We start from the raw sequence: 22,346 nt of genomic DNA, 5'->3' as shown, positions 1-22,346 counted from the left end.
ATATATATATATATATATATAATTTCGGTTCTAGTTGAGTAACTACTATTGTGCGTCGTAAATTTATATTCTTATTCATCAAAACTGTAATATTAATAATTTGTTGTCTTTTTATCATGATATAATAATAATAGTAATACAAAATTTCTTGGTTATTAATTATTAAATTGTGCAAAATATCAGATTCTCTCTATTAAATGTTACAAACTTTATTAATTTTATATATCTTTTTCTTTTTACAGTTGCTGTGATATGTTTATTGTAGACATCAAGTCAGATATTTACGTACATCTACATACGGATATTCAAAATGAATGATTCTTTCCTGGAAGAGTTAGAACTAATACCAAAAGAATCAAAAAAGACACCTCAGCAACCAGATCGCCATGTAACTACCAGGCACGCTACTTCATCTCCATTAACTCATTTCTTAGAACAAAATGAGAAAGATGAAATTATGCGACAGAAGGAACATTTTACGATAACAATTCCAAGTACACCTGATATAAAAATCATAGATAGTAAAGAATCTTCTTCAAAAAATTCCAAGAAACAATCTGATCAAAATGTGAAAAAACATTCTGTGAATGTAAAAGCATCAGAGAAAACTGAGAAGATAGCAGACAACAAAAGAAAGTCTTTGGATATGAAAATAAAAATAAGCAATAATAATCAGCAAAGTACTAGTGGAGAACAGAAAATAAAACTTCATGAAGCAAAATATTCTAAAGCACCTGAAAACAAAGATCGTAAACGACGTTCAGGATTGTATAAAGAAATTACTTATACATTCTCTAAAGAGAATAAACGTTCTCTTGATTCTTCTATTAATAATTCTTCAGATACTTCTAGTAAGGAAAATAGTCGTCCCTCTGATTCTTCTAAAGAGGCTGGTCCTCATAATTCAATTAAAGAGAAGGAAAAGTCAACTGATAAATTGAGGAAATCAGGTATGAAAATACAAGATCAAGATCCAGTTATTTTACTTACTGCTATCAAAGAAGTGATAAGCACATATACCAAACAAGAAAGCACAAAAATTCTACGTGCTATGCAGGAGCTACATATAAACTCTCAAGCTACCTTGATAAAAAATCTCTTGAATCAGACAGATGATCTGGTTAAAGAAATGCATCCCAGTAAAGAGTCAGCTAAAATGAAAGCATTGATTGATGAGAATGAGCAATTACATCAGGAATTAATGGTTATGCGAATGCAAAACGAAAGTTTACAGAATAAATTAGAAGAACTTGAATTTTTGAGACAAGAAAATGCGACTTTGAAATTAAAGTATAACGACCTAACTCAAACATAATATACAATTGCGTTAAATATTGGACCACGAAATATTTTATTTTTTGCACAAAGTGCTAATCAGGACATTTATTTTAATTGCTTGACATACATTTTAAAATATAGCAAACTTGAGAAACATATTTTTTGCACGAAAACTGCCATAAGAGATTACACTTACTAAACTACTAATATTTGCATTTATTTTTATTTAATGCCATGGTAATATAAAGAATATTTAAGTATTTAATGCCATAATGATATAAAGAATATTTAAGTATTAATACGTAGTAAAATAAACATGTTGACTTATTAAAATATCGACGACATTGTATATCATTAAAATAATTTATTTTTTTACAAAAATTTTAGATATAATTAGATATTAGTGTTTAGATGTATGCGCACTATTTTAAAAGTTTATCTTATAATAAAGATTTTGTAACATTTAATAAATGGATTTATACTTACAAAATTGTTTCAAATTTATTTATGTTTCAAATTTCATAATTCCTTGTCATCAAAATTAATAGGACACAATTTTATTCTTATACTATTGGAATATTTTACGCGGTAAATTAATTTGAAATAAATAGAATTATTTGATTCATCAAATATTAATAAAGTTTTTAGGATATTAAAAAGTATTTTTAGAAAAAAAAAATATAATATATATATTGTGTGCGTGCGTGCGTGCGTGTGTGTGTGTGTGTGTATGTGTGTGTGTGTGTGTATGTGTGTGTGTGTGTGTATGTGTGTGTGTGTGTGTATGTGTGTGTGTGTGTGTATGTGTGTGTGTGTGTGTATGTGTGTGTGTGTGTGTATGTGTGTGTGTGTGTGTATGTGTGTGTGTGTGTGTATGTGTGTGTGTGTGTGTATGTGTGTGTGTGTGTGTATGTGTGTGTGTGTGTGTATGTGTGTGTGTGTGTGTATGTGTGTGTGTGTGTGTATGTGTGTGTGTGTGTGTATGTGTGTGTGTGTGTGTATGTGTGTGTGTGTGTGTATGTGTGTGTGTGTGTGTATGTGTGTGTGTGTGTGTATGTGTGTGTGTGTGTGTATGTGTGTGTGTGTGTGTATGTGTGTGTGTGTGTGTATGTGTGTGTGTGTGTGTATGTGTGTGTGTGTGTGTGTGTATATATATATGGAAATAATATCTTAATAATTCGTATTAATGAACTGCTATATTTTCATATATACGTATTATTTATATACAATATAAACACTTTCTTGCGATGATACATTTCTCATGAAATACTTAAAGTGTGAATATCTTTGGCAAATTAGCCAAATTGCAAAGCTGTATGCATTCGCAACTAAAAATACGTATAAAAACGATTGAGAAATCATGTCAATTCATTATCAATAGCTTACAAATAACTTAATTTTAAAGTAAATGCACAATCTAAAAACATGCGTATATTTCACTAAGCACACAAACTTCAACAATAACGGCATTTTAAAATAATTGCACTGTTTATAGATAAATCCATTAAAAAAAATTTTTAATGCCAACATTTTGCAAATATTTTGCGTGAAAATTTTAATGCACAATTAAAACGTATTAATTAATTTATTTGAACAAAATTTCTAGCTCATAAATACAAATACACTGCAAAATCTGTCGGAAATAGACTTTGCAAAATATTTTGCCTACATAGGCAAAATGTGAATGTAAGTCTAACAAAATCTATTAATAAAATATAACAGATTTATTGCATAAATCAAATCTGCCATTTCATTATCATTTAAATAATATATTAAATTTATGTATTAATTATATAAAAAAAATTATGTATATAAAAAACAATAGCACATATGCATATACATATATAATTCTGAATGTAAGAACAATTATTTTGTTAAAATGACTTTGTGATAAATACGATGATATTAAATTTCTGAGTTCTCCATGAGATAAAAATTTCTTTTAAATTTGGAAATGTACATGATGTTATAGTATTTGCAAACTTTTTTTACCATATTTTTTTATCATTAATGTAAATTATACTCACTTATTTTACAATGATATAACTATCTTTTTATATATATTCTTAACATATTTATAATATTTTGATAAAAATATTTGCATCGCGTAACCTTGGTCAGGTATTTGATTTTTTCAACAAAATCTATTAATTGAGCTCTTTTCAATATATTTTTCTGATAAGTTTAGCAATTTTTAAAAATAACGATCATATCGATCAAATAAAAAATATGAATAAATATTCATGAAAGAGAAATATGCCAACACACTCACATGCACACATATGTATAAACGTAAATCATCATCGGGCAAAAATTCCAAATTGTTCTTCAAGCTTGAAATGTTCAATTTTTTTGTCCAATTTTTTGGATATTCCCGGTAAAAAAAATTTGTCATAAAAACGTATAAAGTTATGCAAATTATATAAAGGTATATATAATTATATTTTTTCCCGGGATGCTAAAGTTATTTTTCTGAATATATTTCAATTATTCTTATTTCAATTATCTTTCCCCTATAATATATGGATAAAGATTACACAAAAGGATGAAGACATTTTCTATACAAACATTTTTTTTATGTATAATTTATATATAATCTATTTATTTGTATTTGTGTATATTTTTATACTGAAAAATTTTTATCCAAAGGGTTTAAGCCAAAGAATTGGATGTTTATTCATATTTTCTAATAATTTTAGAAGTGATTTTGAAAACGATTTCCATTATAAATATTGTCTTATTCATCCTGAAAGAAAAATTATCTTGAAGGAATTCATTCAAGATTTCCTATATTACGTAGAAATCTGTATCCATTGCACAATACACATATAAATCATTAATTATTTAAGAACTGATATTTTCTATATTCAATCACGAGTCAATGATTCTGCTTGTCTTCTTCTTTCTTCTGGTATTTCTTCTCCCTCTTCATATTGATCTTCGTTATCAGTTCGCTCTCCTTCTTCGGGCGGTCTCGTCCACCTAATAAAACGATTTTTGAAATCATATTTATTGAAAAATGAATTTTCTGTTTATGTCTGTTTTAATTCATATTTGTGAATTAATTCCTCTCTATTATTTTATGTTTATGCTATTATCGTGTTTAAGTGTATGTACTTATATCCGTGTGTATGTCTTAATCAAATAAGTATGAAAATGTATTGTTAATCATAGATCATTGCTCATTAATTGCAACTTTTGTACAGTTTGCTACTAGATTTTTGTATCAAATTTTTGTCATGAAGCCTTAACCTAATTATGATTTTATATACATATAGATACAATTAAAATTGCAAAATTTTAATATCTATTATAATTTAAAAATAGTGTAAAATCTAACCTGATTAGTGTTTCCGGTGATCTGTAGAGGAAGATCAATTTGGCAAACAAGTCTTCTTCGAGACATAAATCGCCGCTCTCGCGGACCAAGTAAATATCTAAGCAAAGGCGAAGGATTCTGTCGACATAGGGTAAATCATCGAACATGATCTTGGGGGCCATATCACTGACGATTTTCCGCATCATTTGACTTATAACTATCACCGCTGTAGTATACAATCCTATGATCCTGTTCGTAATTATGTAATTTTTAATCAATTATAATAACGATTTCATAAAATTATTATAGTTTTACAAAAAATTTTTCATAAAACTTTGTCATAAGTATGTCTATGAAAATCAACTATTTCACTATTAATTTACCCAAATCCGCTGATGAAGCTTAAGCTCTCGGGGAATGCCTTGTCGTTGAATAGGAACATCATGATATAGTTGCAATCATTTAGTGGTATCTGGTTAAAAAAATCAGAGTCTGTGCATGCTTCACGAACTATCCACCATTGTTTATGATCACAACATGTCATGTCCGTTGATAATCGGATACTCATGTTTCTGTAAAGGTACTTTTCATCTGTGTCAGATTGACCTACTACTAAAAACATATTATAAATAATATTATCTTATCTTTCTATAATTCTTATCTTTTTTACATGTTGCTTAATAACGTTCGATTATGCTTACGTAAACGTAGCGGTTTCATTAATTGTGTAACAACATTGATGGTTCTAGCAGTGACTTTCAAAAATTTCGGAAAGGCACTTTGCAATATTACTGTCGCATTTGTTGCACCAGGATCCTTACTTAACATGTCTACTAATGTTTGTCTTACAGGATTGAACTCTCCGTTTACGTAGGCTGGCAATGTTATATTATGATCTGTTACAGTGATTCCACTGGCATCTTTGATATCTGTTTTCCTTGAAACTGCCCATTCCACGTGTACACTTATTGTTGTAGTATTAGAGGCCAGTTCTGCTATCAATCTGAAAAAGATGATAATATAATAAATATTTGTTTTTAATGTATTTTTGTAACATGAAACTCTTATACCATCTGACATTTTTAATTCTTTTTCAGAAGAATATCTGATGCTTTTTTATTAAACAATCAGGCTTAATTATATATATTTTTATTAATTATATATATTAATATGCATGTATCAGTTATATAGCAGTTATATATATTTTCAGATTTTAAGTGTAATAATCTTTTTCATAAATTACCTTTTTTTATCAGGTGGGGAAATACCCCAAAGTGTTCCTGAGGAATTGCCAAATTTTACCGCAGCCACATCAGAATGGACATAATTTTCAAAGAAAGTAACAGCTGACTTCTCTGTCGAATATACTTGTAAATTTGTAAGAGTTGTGTAATCCGTTTCCGTATATTCGATGATAGAACTGCCTTGTGCCGACATGGAATAGATGGGTTCGTATGGACCGATTCGTACTTTCATGGATACATCATAAGGTAAATTGGACGCGCCAACGGTACTACCAAGGGCAAAGAGAAGCAAAGGGAACCAGATTAAGCCAATTATGAGTAAAAGAACACTTCCGCCTACCAAGTACTTGCTCATTTGTTTTTTCTTTACTCCTCGTGGTTGAGGGTAGTCTGATTCGACTCCTCGCATACACTAAAATTTTATAAAATAATATACTTATTATAATTTTTATGTATTATCTATTTGGCGCATGTTATGTAATTTAATATTTCTATGCTAAAATAAATCAATTACATATCTTCTTATATAAAATTTATATAAAAATTTTAAATAAATATTTTTAAGAAAATTGAAAAAAATTATCCCAGAAGCATTATATATTTTCTATAAAACTCACTTTGATTTGATAAATACTAGCAAAGACATCTTCCATCTTAAACCAATCCATTATAGGCATAGATGTGTCAGTCCAAATCCAATCCATCACTGCCCGAAGTTCAAAAAGGAATGGGACTAACATAAATCTACAAAATAACTTACTTAGATCAATATAATAAAAATAATAAAAATATTTAATAAACATTTCACTAACCCTTTAAATAAGGCATAATTCACAACACTGTACTTCTTGCACAAGAAATTACCCAATATTCGAGTTGGATATCCTTGTCGTAATTGATAAGCTGCTAGTAAAAGATAGAAGCATTTCACCATGTACCAGATTTGTGGCGGAAGTTTATCATTAAATTGTCTGTAATTATAAGTTATACATTATAATTATATATTATACATAATGTATAAATGTCAAAAATAATGTACAATATTTACCTTTCTGTCACGCTCGGTAAAATGAAGAACATCCATAGATGAACACCAAGTACTAAGCAATACTGGAAAATTAATTTTCCCACAATAGATTTTTTTAGGAAAAGAGCTCTATCGATAACAATTAGAGCAAATTGTAATAATAACATTAATAGGAAAGGCATAGGAACTCGATTTTCCTGCAAATAAGCCGCTACACCGCCATCGCCTTGCTGAGTCTAAAATTATAGAATAAAATCATATAATATTAATGTGTATCATCCTTTATGTAAACAAATAATATTTATATGAGTATTAATAATAATTTCATCGAGCCGCTTTCTTCTTATATACTTACTCCAAATGCAGAAAATCCAAAAATAAGCAGAAGAAAATTAAAGAAATCACAAAGGAACATGTAGGCGTAAACATTCGTTTTTTCTTTGCCAGCTGGATCAATAATTTTCTTAAAGAAATTTTTTATTGGTTTAACGTGTTTAGTAACTCTGCAAAATTCAACAATATAATTTAACGAAGCAAATTAACAAGACTTATAAAAAGCATGCTTAAATAAAACAATTACTTACGCTGTATTCATCGTTTCAGAAAACACTTTACTGTGAGGATCTTCTCCTTGCACAGCTATAAGTTTCTTGTTCTCATCTGTTACGGATGGAACATTATCATCTAATACATGATCATTCGAAGATTGTTTTTGAGATTCTTTTATTTCTTTGTGAGAACTACAACATATTAAAAAATAAGTGTCATACATTTATTAACACAAAAATTTTAGATGTACAAATTTTTAGACATTTTTCCGAAAGATTCTAACGTACTCGGTTTCTTGTTGTATGTCTAATTCTTCTTGTTCTTTGTCTGAAAATGATGGTTTTGCCTGCTCTGCAGGTAACTGAGAAGGAATTATTTTTCGTGGAGATGCAGCTGTCCATTGACCCAAGGATTTTAGCATAAGTCTATAGACCAATCATAAGCATTATTCTTTATAAAATATTTGTATATACGTTATTATTATTGTTTTGTTTTATTTGTACCTATGGAAGAATAGTATAAGGAGCAATAATAAATCCCATAGAGCGTAATTGGAATCTTTTAAAACACCAATAATCCTCGGCTCGTATAGTGGATGACTTATTGGAGCCTTTTGATTCCAAGGAATCAATTCCAGTTGGAAAATACATTTTATTATAACAATGGCCTAAAAATTGGAATACTTACATTGAGGTTCTATATATGTATAGATTTAGGAATAAATTAGGAGATATATTTTTTACCTCGACATATGCGATCATTGTTATCCAGAATGTTTTTGAGGGTCGTGGGATTGTTAAAGAACCCCATAAGAATACCATAAGTGGCAATGGTGTCGAGAGTACTGACGCGTTCTTAATTTGATGTATAAACACCATAAAGTAACAAAGTATACTAGAATGCGCCAAAATTCCAAACCAGATAGACGCTGCCAATTGTACGATGGGAGGTTGATCCACTTCTGAGAGTTCTCCAATTTCTTCTTCTTGTTCGACTGCCAAGGCTTGTGAGAAAAGTGTGCTGTTTACATAAAATCTTCAAGTTAATTATATTTTGTAGTTAAAATAAATTATTCAACATAAATTTACATAGAAGAAAGATGATCTAGCTGTTAAATGTATATATGTAACAAATAAAAATTATTTGAAGTATAAAAATTTATAGATGAAATAAAAATAGATATAAATATACACAAAATTGTTACTTAAATAGAAAAATTTAGAGAAGTAATTTTTGTATATATACAAAGGAATAATTTTAGATATCAAAACTGAATAGTAATAAAGAACAGAGATGCATCTTTCTTTTCAGATAAATTGATATCAAAAGCACATTTAAAGCCCAGTTCAGGAACTGTGAAATCTGAACCGTGAAACCTGAAAATGGAACTAAAGACATTTGACAATATTAATATATTTGCAACAGTGGATGTTATTCGTTTTCGTCGTTCACTGTATAATCAAAAAGACACGCAAGTTGTACATCGCGCCAAGTCAATTTTTTTGCTCTTTTCGTGTCAGGAAGTGATCCTTTTTGCCACAAAACAAAGTAGAGGTGGCAGTCAATTATTAGATGTAAAAGGATCTTATCTGACGTGCCGCATGCGAGGAGAGGCGTGCGAATAGTGCATTTATAAAATAGTAAAAAGTCAAGTACATTGAGATGCTTGGGTTTTACGACACACTTTTGATACCTGGAGGAGGACATGTCCAATCCTCGCTCCAAACTCGGCGCCAGAATTCGGATGTGCGGCACTGCCAGCGAGCTCCTCTTCCTGACACAAACAACACCACACTCTTTCTACGTTTACTTCGTACAAATATGTTACGAGAGTAAAGAATTTTAATCATGAATTTTAAAACATTATATTATTAATTCTATTATTCACGAAGAAAAAAAGATAATAATAAGAGATAAATTTGGAAGAAAAATTATATTAAAACAAATTATAAAAAAACATTGAAAAAGATGTATTATATTAGAATATTACATCAAGCTTCTAGTTATAATTGAAAAATTTGTTTTTTCATTACAATGAATATGTTACGTGAAACTTACGACAATTGATCTGATCCCTCAATCATGAAACGATTTTTATACCACACAAACAGCATATACTGTTATTTTGAAGGACCTTTATTTTAGTTATCTAATTTTTTTTACCAACAGAGCTCAAATCTTTTCATTATAGATTAATACTTGTTGATCGAGTTCATATAAGATCATGTCACAAATATAATACAAAAATTTTTACGTGTCCTAATCCTGTCGGATTTTGATTTATTAAACAAATTTGGAAATTTTATGTTTTATAATTAAAAGGTTCATAATTTAAGAAATAGCAAAATATAAAATTGAATTTTATTTCAACAAGTTATAATATATAGTTTAAATATTTCTTTTTTTATATTTAGACTTAAAATAAAAATAAATTTGTATATATCTTCTACATTATTTAATTAATATTATAATAAAAAGATTTGAAAAGCAAAAACAATTATTTTATTTTAATAAAAGTTAACTGTAATTTCCATAAATTACAATAAATAATTGTTATAGAGATAAAATTCGATATTAGTTTGGTGTAATCAATATACAAGAATCACTTTTGCTAAGTGCATAAATGAAACATATGATACATTTATAAAATATCTATTAAAGCAATTCACACAAAATAAAAGCCCTTACCTATCATCTTGCGGTTGCGGTTGGCTCGGACCTTCTCCAGGATCATACTGCTCCTCCATATTGCCATTTGTAGCTGATCTGTTACAGCGAGCACATTTACTACTAGCATCTACGTATTATCGTTTTAGTTTCAAGTTTGGAAACTGCTAAAACCATCTTTTATACTTACACACATTCTTTAAAAGTTATATTTTAGATTTCTTAAAAATTTATTATCGCGAGATATATCGAAAAAGCATAAGTTATAATTATGTTTTCGACGCCAACTAATTTTGAAGCTACTAATTTTATATGCTTTGCAACATTGAATAACAAAAATGTAATTCTTTACTGCATTTTTAAATAATGTTACATAGCTTTAAAAACAAATATTAAATTATCCAATAATTAGATGATTTATAAATACATTACACATATGCAGTAAAGCATTTATAAAAAATAAAAAAATATTAAATTAAAGTAAAAAAATTATGTTACACAATGTATTTACATAAGAGATCGGCATCTTGTAAAAAATGTTTGAACGAAATATATACACAAAAATAGCAGCAACACAAAATGGAAATAATTTAAGCAACTATAATATTATATTTACAAGTTAATGCTTGAAAAGCCATAATGGCACAAAAAATTGAATAATACTCCTAATATATAATTTTATAACTGAATAATTAACAATATAAATTTTCTTAAAAAAGAGAATAAAAAGGTAACTCCAAAATTTTTTAATAGTAATTTAAATATACAGTCTCTCAATTTTATTAAACAAACATAATACGTTTTATTTTAATGTTATGACTATATAAAAGTTTTTATAGAGAGCAAATTCTTACCGTTCCTGTATCAGAGGCTGCCACATTTGATTAATTCCTAATCGCATTCCCATTCTAAAATCTGGTTTCGCCTAAATATAATTATCAAGTATTAAAAAAGTATTACTATATGTTTTTTTATTTGTAAATTAAAACTTTAATTTTTAAAAATAATAATTTGTATATACCTTTAGGACCTTTTTTTCCTTCGCTAAAACCTTGCGAATATATCTGTAGTCGTAGGAGAATCGATTTAGATATTTTGTCATTGAAGTTAGAGTGCTGTTAATCATCACCAAGAGAAACTTGAAGTACGTAAAGAATGAGACTTTTTTCTGTTCTTCTTCTTTCTTGTCGCTCTCCTTATCTTCTATTTTCTCTTCTTCTATATCTGATGGTTCTGGTGTTTTGGCCAAGTCTGTAGCTTCTTTTTCTTCCGTTTCCATCTCTACTGAAGTGAGACTCGTTCGATCGGGACCCTAAATAATTTTTCATAAATTTTATATATTAGAAAATATTACTTGGTGCTTAAACTGTGACCGTGTGCTTGAAACTAATTAAATCTGCTGAGAAAAATGCATAAGTGCATTTAAAGTATATAGTCACACAGTGCATCGAATAATTGTCGTATCTCTATAAAAATTTTAAACGAAATAAAGCAATTTTTAAATACTGTTTTAAGTCCAAATATTTTATCTAATAATACTCGAGTTGCAAAAATCTTAACTTTAAATTAAATAATTATCCATAATTGGATTTTATCATAATTAAGATTTATATTTTTGAATTTCAATTAATATTTATTTTATACTTACTCTTACTGTACAATAAGCGTACAATAAGCATTACAAGTGATTACAAAGACTACATGTAGAAAATATGAAATAAGTCTTCATATAAAATACACATATGTGTATAAATGACGAAATATCTTGTCATCATTCTGTGATTATAACACATATAAATTAATAAAAAATAAGTACAATGTTAAATAATGTGAGAAGACGATAAAGATAGTAGTAAAATTTTATATCCAATACTGCTCCTACGAAGCTGAGAGTTTATGAGAGAAGAAGATATATCATCGAGCACTAAAAGCGTTACGCAAATATAAACGAATAATCCACTTGCCATATAGAATTCGTTGCTGTGATTGCTTTGTATTACTTGTTATTGTGTTAACTTATATTTAATAAAAAAACAATAAATAAATAAAAATATAGCGGAAAGTTTTTTTGGTTAAAATATAAATTAAACTGCCTTAAACAGAGATCTGGAATAAGATATTAATATTAAAAAGAAAATAATAGAAATTGTTATTGTTAACAAAAATAAATCACAGCAAGTTAATATAATTTGTAAAAAGTAAAATTAATTGCGTAATAAAATCGAGATGCACATAAAGTAGAACAGATTGCTTTATCGCGCAGACGAACGACAAAGCAATAATACAATGATACAAGAAGAATATACTAGCACAAAAGTAGTACAAAACGATCCATAGAAAGCTAATAGTCAGTCGAATCTTATTTAGGAGACAATCTACTGTTGAATTTTTTCAGAGATTTAACAAAAATAAAAAGAAGTATTTTAGCGTTTGTTGAAATAAATGTAAAATTAATATAAATTTTTTTTAAGTGACTTTGAAAAATGTACTAATATGACTTTACTGCTATGTGTTTTTGTATAAGATGTGGATTTAAGTCTCCTATAAAAAAGAATCAACCGCATAATGCACCAACGGTGAGATCTGTCTTCGACAATTCGCCCTTAAAGACAGTATTATATACAAGAGTAAAAAGTGACAGTTATAGGCAGACAAATGCCTGTAGCGGTCATGCAGCCTTTTACTGGGAATCGGGATGTCTCACATCGGTGGCCATGGCAGTGTCGGTCTCGGAGCGAGCGCTTAAATAGGACATGGATGATTTCTTCCGTGTCAAAGGTACACTTCTACGTCGAAGTCTCAGGGCGTCCTTTTCTGTTCCTCCGTACATGGCGACATGCGTCGCGATCTCAATGTCTGTCTTAATCAGCGTGTTCATCAACTGTAAGGAGACTTACGCGTCAGTTCCACCAATCGATTTCGTGCCATCGTTGTTGGCCCGGACGTATTGCAGGATCCCTCCTCGAGGAGGAGAGAGAGAAAGAAAAAAGGGAGCTACCAATGCATAGATTCAGAGCAAAAGAGAGATAAGGGGAATTGATAACACATACGAAGAACTTTTGGTTGCAATTATCACAGAGAAAGAGATACACCATTCGGTTTTATAATGGTCTGTTCGAAATACTTTTTCAGAAAAATTTCAAAATATCTTTTTTTTAGTAAATTTATTATAGTATCATATAGAATATTTATTATAGTATATATAACACATTATGGTATACATATAATATACACACAATTTTTCTTGCAAATACAATAAATATTTTACTTTTGATGGTAAATATGTATATAATGTTGAAATTTTATGATATGTATTTGAAATGTTTCCAAGCAATTCGATGGACCATAACATCTTAACTGAGAGATTAGTGAATCTTAACAAAAATCCTTGTTTGTGAATCGGCATTTTACAAGATCAGTCACTCAAGTTCATACCGGAAGTTCATCCTTAAAGAAAACAAAATGGTTTTGACGTAATACATGTTTCTTATAATTTTATTTACCTCTGAAACAGTCATTCTCCTTCCTTTTCGTTCTTGTTCACGGCGGCGTTCTTTTTCTTTCTTTTCAATATCGCTATCCGGAACAAGATCGGTAACGTCGTCGTCATCCAGATCGTCAAACATGTAGTAATCGCCCGATCTGATTGCTAATTGTAAAAAGAATTACAGTTATTAATAAGTCATTACTTTCATTACGTAAGCAAAAGCCATGCATATATAAGTGACCATAATAATATAATTAGAAAAAAGTGCAAGGACGTTTGAGCATAATTTGTGAATATTATATTCTAATTTTGATATAATTATAGTATCTCTATTAAATAAAAATAAACAAATATACATAAAAATTGCCAATAGATCAACTATACATATATAATTTTAAAACACATCAGCTACTTTAAACTGTACATTAGATTGTCCTTTAGATTAAACTGTACATTTTATATACAAATAAAATTATAAAATTAATCTGGGACTGTGACATCAGTTGTTAGGATAATGCTCAGCTGTAAAAAAATATACAATTACCATCTCTGTTGGTCTGCGGCGAGCGAATTTTGTACAATGGCCGTGTTCTTGGATAGAGTTCATCTAACAGAAAGACACACGAAATAAAAGATATGGAAAATAAAAATCTATATAGCTATATTGATATACAACACATAATATATTATAATATGCACATATATGTTACATCGGAATTAGATCCTTTGATTCTGTTGGATTTCTGAGAATAACCTATCAGAAAATATAAAAGCAATTCCCTATTATTTGTAAAATTTCTGGATTTCTTTCTGAATTTTTATGCATTAAATGCATATAAGATTTTATAAGAAGATTAAAGAAAGAATTATAAAATGATAACAGATATGATGATGAATAAAGGTAAAAGAAATATTTGAAAAATAATGCAATGTAATTGTGAAAAGACGAAAAAGAAATAACATAAAATAAATTAAGGAAATAGAGAAATATGAAATATTATTTAATTCGATTTTCATAGAAATATGCGTAGATAAGCAAACCTGCAAATATAAGCATTTATATACAAAGATAATTTTGAACTAGTTCTTAGCTCAACATATATATTATTGTACGATATATTTTATTACCAAAAGACAGATTTAGAAGTTGTTTCTAATAAGACGAGTCAAACATTAAAGACATTGCTTCAGGTATTTCACGGAAGATCTAGATGTGCAGACATTAAAAAGCATATGTACAGGTCACTGTAGCACACTGGCTATGCAGATATTGCCGATAAGTGATTTACACGTATGATGTGAGTGCGGGGAACGGGAGGCCGTCGAGATGATCGACTGGCGCGGATCACTGTTAATCCATGTCGACCCAACTGGTAAGCTGGATTGACGCCGATGTCTCATAGAAGATGTTAGTGATCGATCGGTTAAGCCTCGATCGTAAGGCGGGGCCGAGAACACTGGAAATGTCTCGTCTGGTGACGGTCCTCGAGGATTTAGCTCGCTACTGGGTGGCGAACCAAACGAAATACGTGTCGGCTCGAGGTAGCCCTCAAGACTGACCGTCATGATGGCAGAATTCGGTGTGGGTGCTTGCAATAAGGACGCTGCCCGTGGAGTCAAAGGAGGTGGTTCGTCGTCGTCCTCATCCAAAGGTGTTTGATATCCTTGTGGGGGCGTATGACCCGAGGACACACAAGAGCTCATGCTAGAAGATCTTGCCAGTGGTGCTTGTCTCTCTTTTTTGACGCATTAAAGATATATTGGGTGTTATACTACATGTAGTAAATGAGTAATGGAACAATGAAAACGGAGACATCGAAAAGGCAAATTATCAAGAATAATTTGTAAAAATATTTTAATAATTATAAAAATGCAAATCAGAAATTAAAAAGAAAAATAGTATTATTCGGTGCCTATAAATAAAAATACTTCATGACCTATTGTTAAATAAAACTTTACGATTACCTATTAAATGACAAAATTCAAGTTTTCTGCAGGATTGCTTCAATAAAACGACATATTCCTTTAAATGTTATATAAAATTATATAGCGTGCGTTTAAAAAAATAGCTTACCGACTTTATGAGCCTGAGGCTCTTTATAAGACGGTCCCTGTATTTTCTGTTGATTAGCTTTAATCTTGTCCATCTTGAACTTTAATTTTTCTAAAACAGTCTTCTCCACATTTTCTTGAATTTCTATACGTTTCTGATGCAGTTCTTCAAGCAATTCTGCGCCTCGAGATGCTAAAATGCTCATAGCTTTTGTCTCATCTACTATATGGAAGAAATAGTAACTCTTGAACAATCGTTTCTGTATCAAAAGAAAGGCAAAACATAGTCCGTCCCAAACCATGCCGATATCTTCACTAGTGACAGTACACTTGGCCGGATTCATCTCGCTGGAACTTTTGAACTTTTTCAAGCATGCAATACCCAGTAATTGCACGAGCCAACAGGCTGATGTTTCGAGCTAGTTAAAATAATAATAATTTTTATATTTTTTATATTTCTATAATTGTAATATATTGCATGTTTATTTATTTTAAAATTTCTGAATTATATTTTTATACAATTATTCCAATTAAAATTTAATAATGGACAAAATTTTTTATTTTATTTAAAGAAATGGTAATTACGACAAAATAAAATTGCAATAAATAATAGTTGTAATAACTTTAGAAATAATAAATTGAAAAAAGCTTACGTTTTGAATGAGAACACAACCCACACCTTGAAGAAGGGCTTTTGAGAAAATTACAATGACACTATATCCGATCAGCATGTTCCACCATTTTAAAATAGTCCTCATTGGTCTTAAGTAAAAATTGCTTCCTTGCCAAAGGAATATAAATGCTCCTAAGAGATAGCCAAGCGAAAAGAGATTCGTTCTTTTCGTTCCAGCCAAAAACATAATCGATAAGGTCACCCACATGAGACTCATCATGCTACCACGTTTAATTATATCCAGCCATGAATGAATGTGCGATACGTAATCTTTTACAGGATTTACAAAATTTGGTTTTTCCATGTCTTGGAAAACGGAATAATTGTGTCCAGCCACAAAATCTTTGCCAGGCTGCAAATATTGTCGCTCAATGTGAAAGACTAGACTTTGTCGCACGATCATCATTAGTAAGATAAAGTCACCTGCGAACAAAATAAAATGTTATGCAAAATCTTTCTGTTTATTTTAAATTACGTTAAACTTACAAATAAGTTTTCTTGAATTCGGAGGGAAATCTGGATCAGGAAGATACATCCATTCCTGCAATCTTCTCATTATTTCAGAATTGTTCCAAGGATAATCTGAAACAAATCCAAAAAGAAATGTTTATCATCTGCTTTATATAATCAAATAATTTATTTGCCTAATGTATCATTACCTATACAAAGCCACGAAGGTGGAGCCACAACAATGGCGTATTGGATAGGTAGGAGAATTATGGCAAAAGTTCTAAAACAGGGCCAAATTCGTGCGACAGTTTTCCTTTTCAATGAAAAAAATAGTAGCAACCATATGCTGTACAAAACGGAGTAAAAGTCTAATCTGGTACCAATCAGCGTAACAATTCCAATGAAGCACATTTCGAGACCAAATTTGTAAAAACCGTAGTTGAAGAGAAACTTTAAACACTCTGGTAATCCTTTGTCAGCATCCATCCTTGTAATGGTTGGGAACATTACTTGAGGAGTATCCAATGATTCTCCTTTATTATGTCGATAAAACCATTGTCGAATTCTAATAATTTTCCTAAAAGTCGTCACAGTAACAATGCCAATATAACCTTTCAACAGATCTGGAAGCATACCCGGACCTGCTTTTTTCATTCCAAACCATTCGGCTATGTTGTAGACGGTATTGTTACTTGCATATTGTTGATCCTCATCAATGGATCTCTGAAATTAATTAATTGAAGTAATATATTTAATCAAACTTAAAAGAAAGCACATTTTAATGTAATAAATTTTAATTTACAGTGCAGTTGACATTCCAGTTATCATGATTAATATATTTAATTTGATACAACATCTTGGTAACCATTAGAAGTGATACTATCGCGGCCATCGTGTTAATTGAATTTATCTGTATATTTCTTCTAAAATTGATCATTATAACTACAGCGACGATGAAAAAGAAATTTATTGCGCATACCTAAAACACATAAATATGTTATTTAATTGTTTAGTTAATTTTATTCTTTCGTTTTAAAAAGTATGCACTTATCATAATAATTCCACTTACGTCATTGATGCACAAAAGAACAAATGAAATAAAAACTATTTTTTGCATGTGTATTTCGAGGAACAGCCAGGCGTAATTATAAAAATTTACAAGATGCTTTTTGATTTTGTGTAACAGCGCTTTTCTTTCTAATTTTGACATATCTGTAATTATATTTCCAAAAACATTTATTAATAATAATATTTTGATAAAACAATAACGTTTACTAAAATATTAAACAAAATTAATAAAGAATATACGTTTTAATTGCTTCAGTGTGTACATCGTATGTTTCTCATCCTCGGTGAGTGTAACCTCAGTTGGTGAAGATTCTGGAATATTTAAGCTGGGAGAGTATCCTAGACTAGCTCGTCTAAATGAGCTTTCGGGCCTAAAATTAATAAAAAAGCATTTTTAAATACAGTTATTATATAATTAATATTATTTTTTTACGAACCCTAATCTATCAATATTTGTGACTTCAAGAAAATCCTTGTGGAAATAATGAATCTGAAGTACTGTAATGATGACGAAAAACGTTGGCGTTAATAATCTCACAAACAAGTCTTTGATCTCGTAGGTCTCTAATCCAATGTCCATTTGTCTGAAATAAAAGGAAAAAAAGTAAATATATTTATTAGCTCATAATGATACCATGACATTCTTTGTTTACGATAAACATGGGATGATTTTTCATATATTAAATTAAAAATCTAAATGTTTAATAAATGAGATAATAATTTCACAATTACTTACAAATCATGATCTATACCAAGATACTCCCAATATTTCGGAAAGTTTTGAAATTGGTAGGTGTAAACGAGGATCAGCATGATGATCGAATATCCAATGACAGTCACCCAAAATACATACATCATTTTTCTCCATGCTGTCCACGATATCTAAAATTCCATGATTTAATAATACGATTTTATAATACATTTCTATTGATAAATTTCTGAATAGATATATGTTCAGGATTTAAATATAATACCTGGAATGTGATAACAAAAATGAGGAACAGCGACATGTAAACGATTCTGAACATGGTCATACGTTCGCCCGTAATGCCGCAGATGAACAGCATGATTGCTACCACAGCAATCCAAAATCTTGTCAGTAGATCTTGCAATAGTTTTCCAACATCTTTCATAAATTTGCTCTTGATTTCTGGTGCCTCCTGGTGACTCATAGCGGTTGTAGCTGTCGAGACAGTTACGTGTAAAGGCGCTACCATATCCCTCAGAGCAGATGATCGTCGCTGTTGCTTTCGTTCTGCCATATATTGTCTCATAGTGATCCAAAACATTGATATAAATAAACACTGTAAATAAATAAATTACATTAAACACTATTTTAACATATACAATACAGTTTGTAAAATTAATTTATACTTATAAATAAATTTATATTTTCTTATTTGAGGAAGATGTTAAAATGTACCTTAACTATAAGATGCCAACGGCCGAGTTCGTCAGCTTTGCTGAAACCAATTTCTGAAATTTTTACGCCACTTACTACTCTCGGCAATTCTTCATCTGTCAGATCCATACTGTATACGTATTGTCCGAGTAGTAAGAGAGTTGCATAGAACACGATGAAAGGAGAGCATTTCATCATTGAAGCACGTTTATTGGGAACCATCCACAGAATTAGCGCCCATAAAAGCAGAACGAATGTTGTCCAGCTGTGATACATTATGCTCCACGTCTGAAAGAGCATTTTAAAAAATAATCGATCCGATTGTTTATGATATTTTTACTTGCCATTTTTATTTTATGATACTCACCATCATTATTATATTTGTAGCAAGATATGATGAATTTACTATTAATTGGAAGATAGAATACACTGCCATGATTATTTGTTCAATGACGCCTGGTGTTTCATCAGGTGTTCCTAATTTTTAATAGAGTCATTTAATTATCCACTTTACTCATTTGCTTTGATAAAACTATATATTTAACATTTACCTTCACTAATACTTTGCATTTGTATGTTATCATCTTGTTGACCATCCTGATTCACAATGATACTTCCGGTAGTGGAGTCCTGAAGAAGCCCCGTTCTTCCAGATCCAAATCGCATCAACTATACAATAAATCAAATATTTCACTTTTTAAATACTTTTAATAGTAAGTTTATAATTTTTTTATTTTATAAATAATTTCATTCTATTCAAATTTCTATTACCACATTTCTCAGATATACTAAATCAATATTTTCCAAGTTTCCTATGACAGTAACAACCTTCATGCAAAATGTATGAAACATGCGTTTACCTTCACCAGTTTATTAATGTTAGCTAAAATTTGGTTAATATTTGCGAGTGCGAAAATTATGTGCGAAGTTAATTGCAACTGCACGTCAAGTCATTTGCTTGAATAGAGCATCTTGGATTGCTTAAAAATTTATCACATGCAGAATTGTGAAGTACATTGTTGATAAATAATTAATTAATCATGCGTATTCAATTGGTATACGTACAGGCGTTCGCTCGTCGATTGTTGCCAACGGCGAATTTATGACCAGCTTCTAAAACAATGGCAAACTAAACATAGCAGCATCCAAACGAAAATGGTTTTGTTCAGCATTAAACAATAACTGCACATCTGGCGACAGCAAATAAGAAAACATGGAAAGTATTTAAAAATAGGCGAAACAATTTTTTACAAAAGATTAATTTTTGGAGAGAACATAATAAACAGAGATTATACTAATGCATAAAGCTACATAATTAATGCTAATAGTTCTTATAATCAATATTAAAATTGACTAATTATAATAATTGTTGATTACATTTTATATAGTTTAAGATGGTTTAGTTTGACTAATAAAAAAATCTTATTTTTTACAGTTTTTTTAGGTTTATATTTTCAAGAATATGCTTGTAAAGCAATTTGACGAAATCCGTAAAAACAGAATTTCAAATAAATATCTCCTTAAGAAAAATATTTAAATAAAGTTTACCAAACTAATTGACAAGAATAATGTTGAGGAAATTAAAAAAAGACCTACAACAAACACTACAACAAATAATTACAAAAATATATTGTATTAAAAGTATAAAAGATTAAACAACCGTAAATATTATGAGAAATTAGGAAACTAGAAAGTTGAATCAAAATTTTGAAAATTTTAATGATAATTTTAACCTTTAACTAAAAATGTTAATACAACAAAAATATAAATATATTGTACAAAATAAATATAGTAAAAAATGCAATATAAATATTGAAAAAATGTACAAATAATATATTTAAAAATTAAACTAGTTAAAAAGCTTATTTTCTAAAATGCAGCTATAAATGTATAGTATAGTCAGTACAACACTTAGAAATAAATTTTGAATAAAAAATTTTATGTAGACTTTTGGCATCCAAAATACGATACATATCAGCAAAACAAGAATCTGAAATAAAAAGTAGCTAAGGACAAAGGTGAAGTTGCGTGATTATAAATATTTGAAAATATTAATTATATATTGAATCGGCTCTCATATGGAACGAGCCTTACACGAGCCTTACGACGAGCTGATTGCCATCTTTGGGAAGGTGTCCTGCGCCTGAGGGACACATGCCTGGACAATGGAGTGTCCAGATTTTCCAGTCTGCCACTTAACCGATTTGCTTCTTTCGCCTGTAACGCCTTGTTAGTACAAGCAATATACTTTCAACAAAATTTTCCACAAATAAAAAATCGGCAGATTGTCAAAATTGATATAAAATTTAAAACTAAGAAGGTTACAAAATTTTCAAGATGTCAAAGAAACCATAGAGTTTCCTTCAGAATTATATAATGTTTAAATGTAATAATAAATTTATAGTAAATTATCACATACCAATAAAATAAAATAATACTATTTTTTTACGAAAAAAGTTCGACTAATTCAATAGCTGACGATTCTATTTTTGTGGTTTATTTAAAAAGCCTGGGACCATTTGTTCTATCTTTAAATAAACTATGTGATAGTTTATCTATTGGATGAATAAAATAGTAAAAGAATAAGACAATAAAAGAGTAAAAAAATAAGAAAGTGAGCTAAAGTTTATCGAAAGGTAGAACATAGCCTTAATCTTATACCAACGATTTTAGATACATTTGAGTTAGTTCAAAGGTCTTGTTAGGCTATCAGCTGTTATTTGTAGTGATGATGTTAATAATTACTCCTCATCCACAACTGAGTTAATTACGCTCTATGCAATAGACAGATAGCATATATAGCTTGGGATAAAAGCCTCCAAGTTTTAAAAGAAGCTTTGGTAGAAGAATGTATTAATATATCATTCCTAATAATATTTGATATCATGTAAACTACATACAGACATATTGAATTCCATAGCTATTTTATTGTATCTTAATCTCATTAATTATTACACCAAATTTTTAGTTTAGATAATATGCGACAGAGTGTTTGTTCTACAGAAATTATTTGTACCCAAGTTTCTTTCAATATAAAAATAATATGATTGCATTAATAATATAGCAATTAAAATAATTCTAATGTAATTAAAAATTTGGCACTAAAAATTCTATAGGAAATATATGTTAA

The 22,346-nt window shown here is 29.5% G+C and overlaps 2 protein-coding genes across 12 annotated transcripts in view; one reads left to right on the top strand and one right to left on the bottom strand.

Annotated features, from left to right (window-relative positions):
- Positions 1 to 246: 246 nt before the first annotated feature.
- Positions 247 to 1,340, top strand: LOC108751063. The gene has a single exon (XM_018491006.1). The coding sequence runs from the start codon at positions 311 to 313 to the stop codon at positions 1,313 to 1,315; it is 1,005 nt and encodes a 334-aa protein (XP_018346508.1). The 5' UTR covers positions 247 to 310; the 3' UTR covers positions 1,316 to 1,340.
- Positions 1,341 to 4,098: 2,758 nt separating this feature from the next.
- Positions 4,099 to 22,346, bottom strand: part of LOC108751112 (piezo-type mechanosensitive ion channel component) — a 28,479-nt gene continuing 10,231 nt past the window's right edge. The window contains exons 6-40 of one of the 11 annotated variants that reach the window (XM_018491099.1): positions 21,311 to 21,442; positions 20,282 to 20,329; positions 19,768 to 19,885; positions 19,584 to 19,693; positions 19,238 to 19,504; positions 18,789 to 19,118; positions 18,551 to 18,696; positions 18,252 to 18,398; positions 18,055 to 18,185; positions 17,816 to 17,958; positions 17,549 to 17,725; positions 16,956 to 17,469; positions 16,783 to 16,878; positions 16,277 to 16,719; positions 15,646 to 16,042; positions 14,116 to 14,178; positions 13,588 to 13,733; positions 12,789 to 12,965; positions 11,106 to 11,396; positions 10,939 to 11,009; positions 10,106 to 10,183; positions 9,111 to 9,191; positions 8,161 to 8,437; positions 7,921 to 8,084; positions 7,705 to 7,842; positions 7,453 to 7,608; positions 7,224 to 7,371; positions 6,890 to 7,104; positions 6,654 to 6,812; positions 6,459 to 6,585; positions 5,841 to 6,253; positions 5,299 to 5,600; positions 4,981 to 5,206; positions 4,619 to 4,846; positions 4,099 to 4,260 (exon numbers count right to left, since the gene is read on the bottom strand). In XM_018491099.1, the coding sequence (XP_018346601.1) occupies positions 4,146 to 4,260; positions 4,619 to 4,846; positions 4,981 to 5,206; positions 5,299 to 5,600; positions 5,841 to 6,253; positions 6,459 to 6,585; positions 6,654 to 6,812; positions 6,890 to 7,104; positions 7,224 to 7,371; positions 7,453 to 7,608; positions 7,705 to 7,842; positions 7,921 to 8,084; positions 8,161 to 8,437; positions 9,111 to 9,191; positions 10,106 to 10,183; positions 10,939 to 11,009; positions 11,106 to 11,396; positions 12,789 to 12,965; positions 13,588 to 13,733; positions 14,116 to 14,178; positions 15,646 to 16,042; positions 16,277 to 16,719; positions 16,783 to 16,878; positions 16,956 to 17,469; positions 17,549 to 17,725; positions 17,816 to 17,958; positions 18,055 to 18,185; positions 18,252 to 18,398; positions 18,551 to 18,696; positions 18,789 to 19,118; positions 19,238 to 19,504; positions 19,584 to 19,693; positions 19,768 to 19,885; positions 20,282 to 20,329; positions 21,311 to 21,442 (6,774 nt within the window). In that variant the 3' untranslated portion in view covers positions 4,099 to 4,145. Of the gene's footprint in view, positions 4,261 to 4,618; positions 4,847 to 4,980; positions 5,210 to 5,298; positions 5,601 to 5,840; positions 6,254 to 6,458; positions 6,586 to 6,653; positions 6,813 to 6,889; positions 7,105 to 7,223; positions 7,372 to 7,452; positions 7,609 to 7,704; positions 7,843 to 7,920; positions 8,085 to 8,160; positions 8,438 to 9,110; positions 9,192 to 10,105; positions 10,184 to 10,938; positions 11,010 to 11,105; positions 11,397 to 12,788; positions 12,966 to 13,587; positions 13,734 to 14,115; positions 14,179 to 15,645; positions 16,043 to 16,276; positions 16,720 to 16,782; positions 16,879 to 16,955; positions 17,470 to 17,548; positions 17,726 to 17,815; positions 17,959 to 18,054; positions 18,186 to 18,251; positions 18,399 to 18,550; positions 18,697 to 18,788; positions 19,119 to 19,237; positions 19,505 to 19,583; positions 19,694 to 19,767; positions 19,886 to 20,281; positions 20,330 to 21,310; positions 21,443 to 22,346 lie in introns of all 11 variants that reach the window. The other 10 variants (XM_018491098.1, XM_018491097.1, XM_018491101.1 and 7 more) reach the window with 10 other exon arrangements.

This window comes from Trachymyrmex septentrionalis, unplaced genomic scaffold (genome assembly GCF_001594115.1).
Source record: "Trachymyrmex septentrionalis isolate Tsep2-gDNA-1 unplaced genomic scaffold, Tsep1.0 scaffold40, whole genome shotgun sequence".
NCBI lineage: Eukaryota > Metazoa > Arthropoda > Insecta > Hymenoptera > Formicidae > Trachymyrmex > Trachymyrmex septentrionalis.
This window is presented reverse-complemented; position numbering and strand designations above follow the sequence as displayed.

What these genes read in the sequence shown, in the direction of transcription:
- LOC108751063 (XM_018491006.1), top strand. Translation starts at nt 311, where the DNA reads ATGAATGATTCTTTCCTGGAAGAGTTAGAACTAATACCAAAAGAATCA.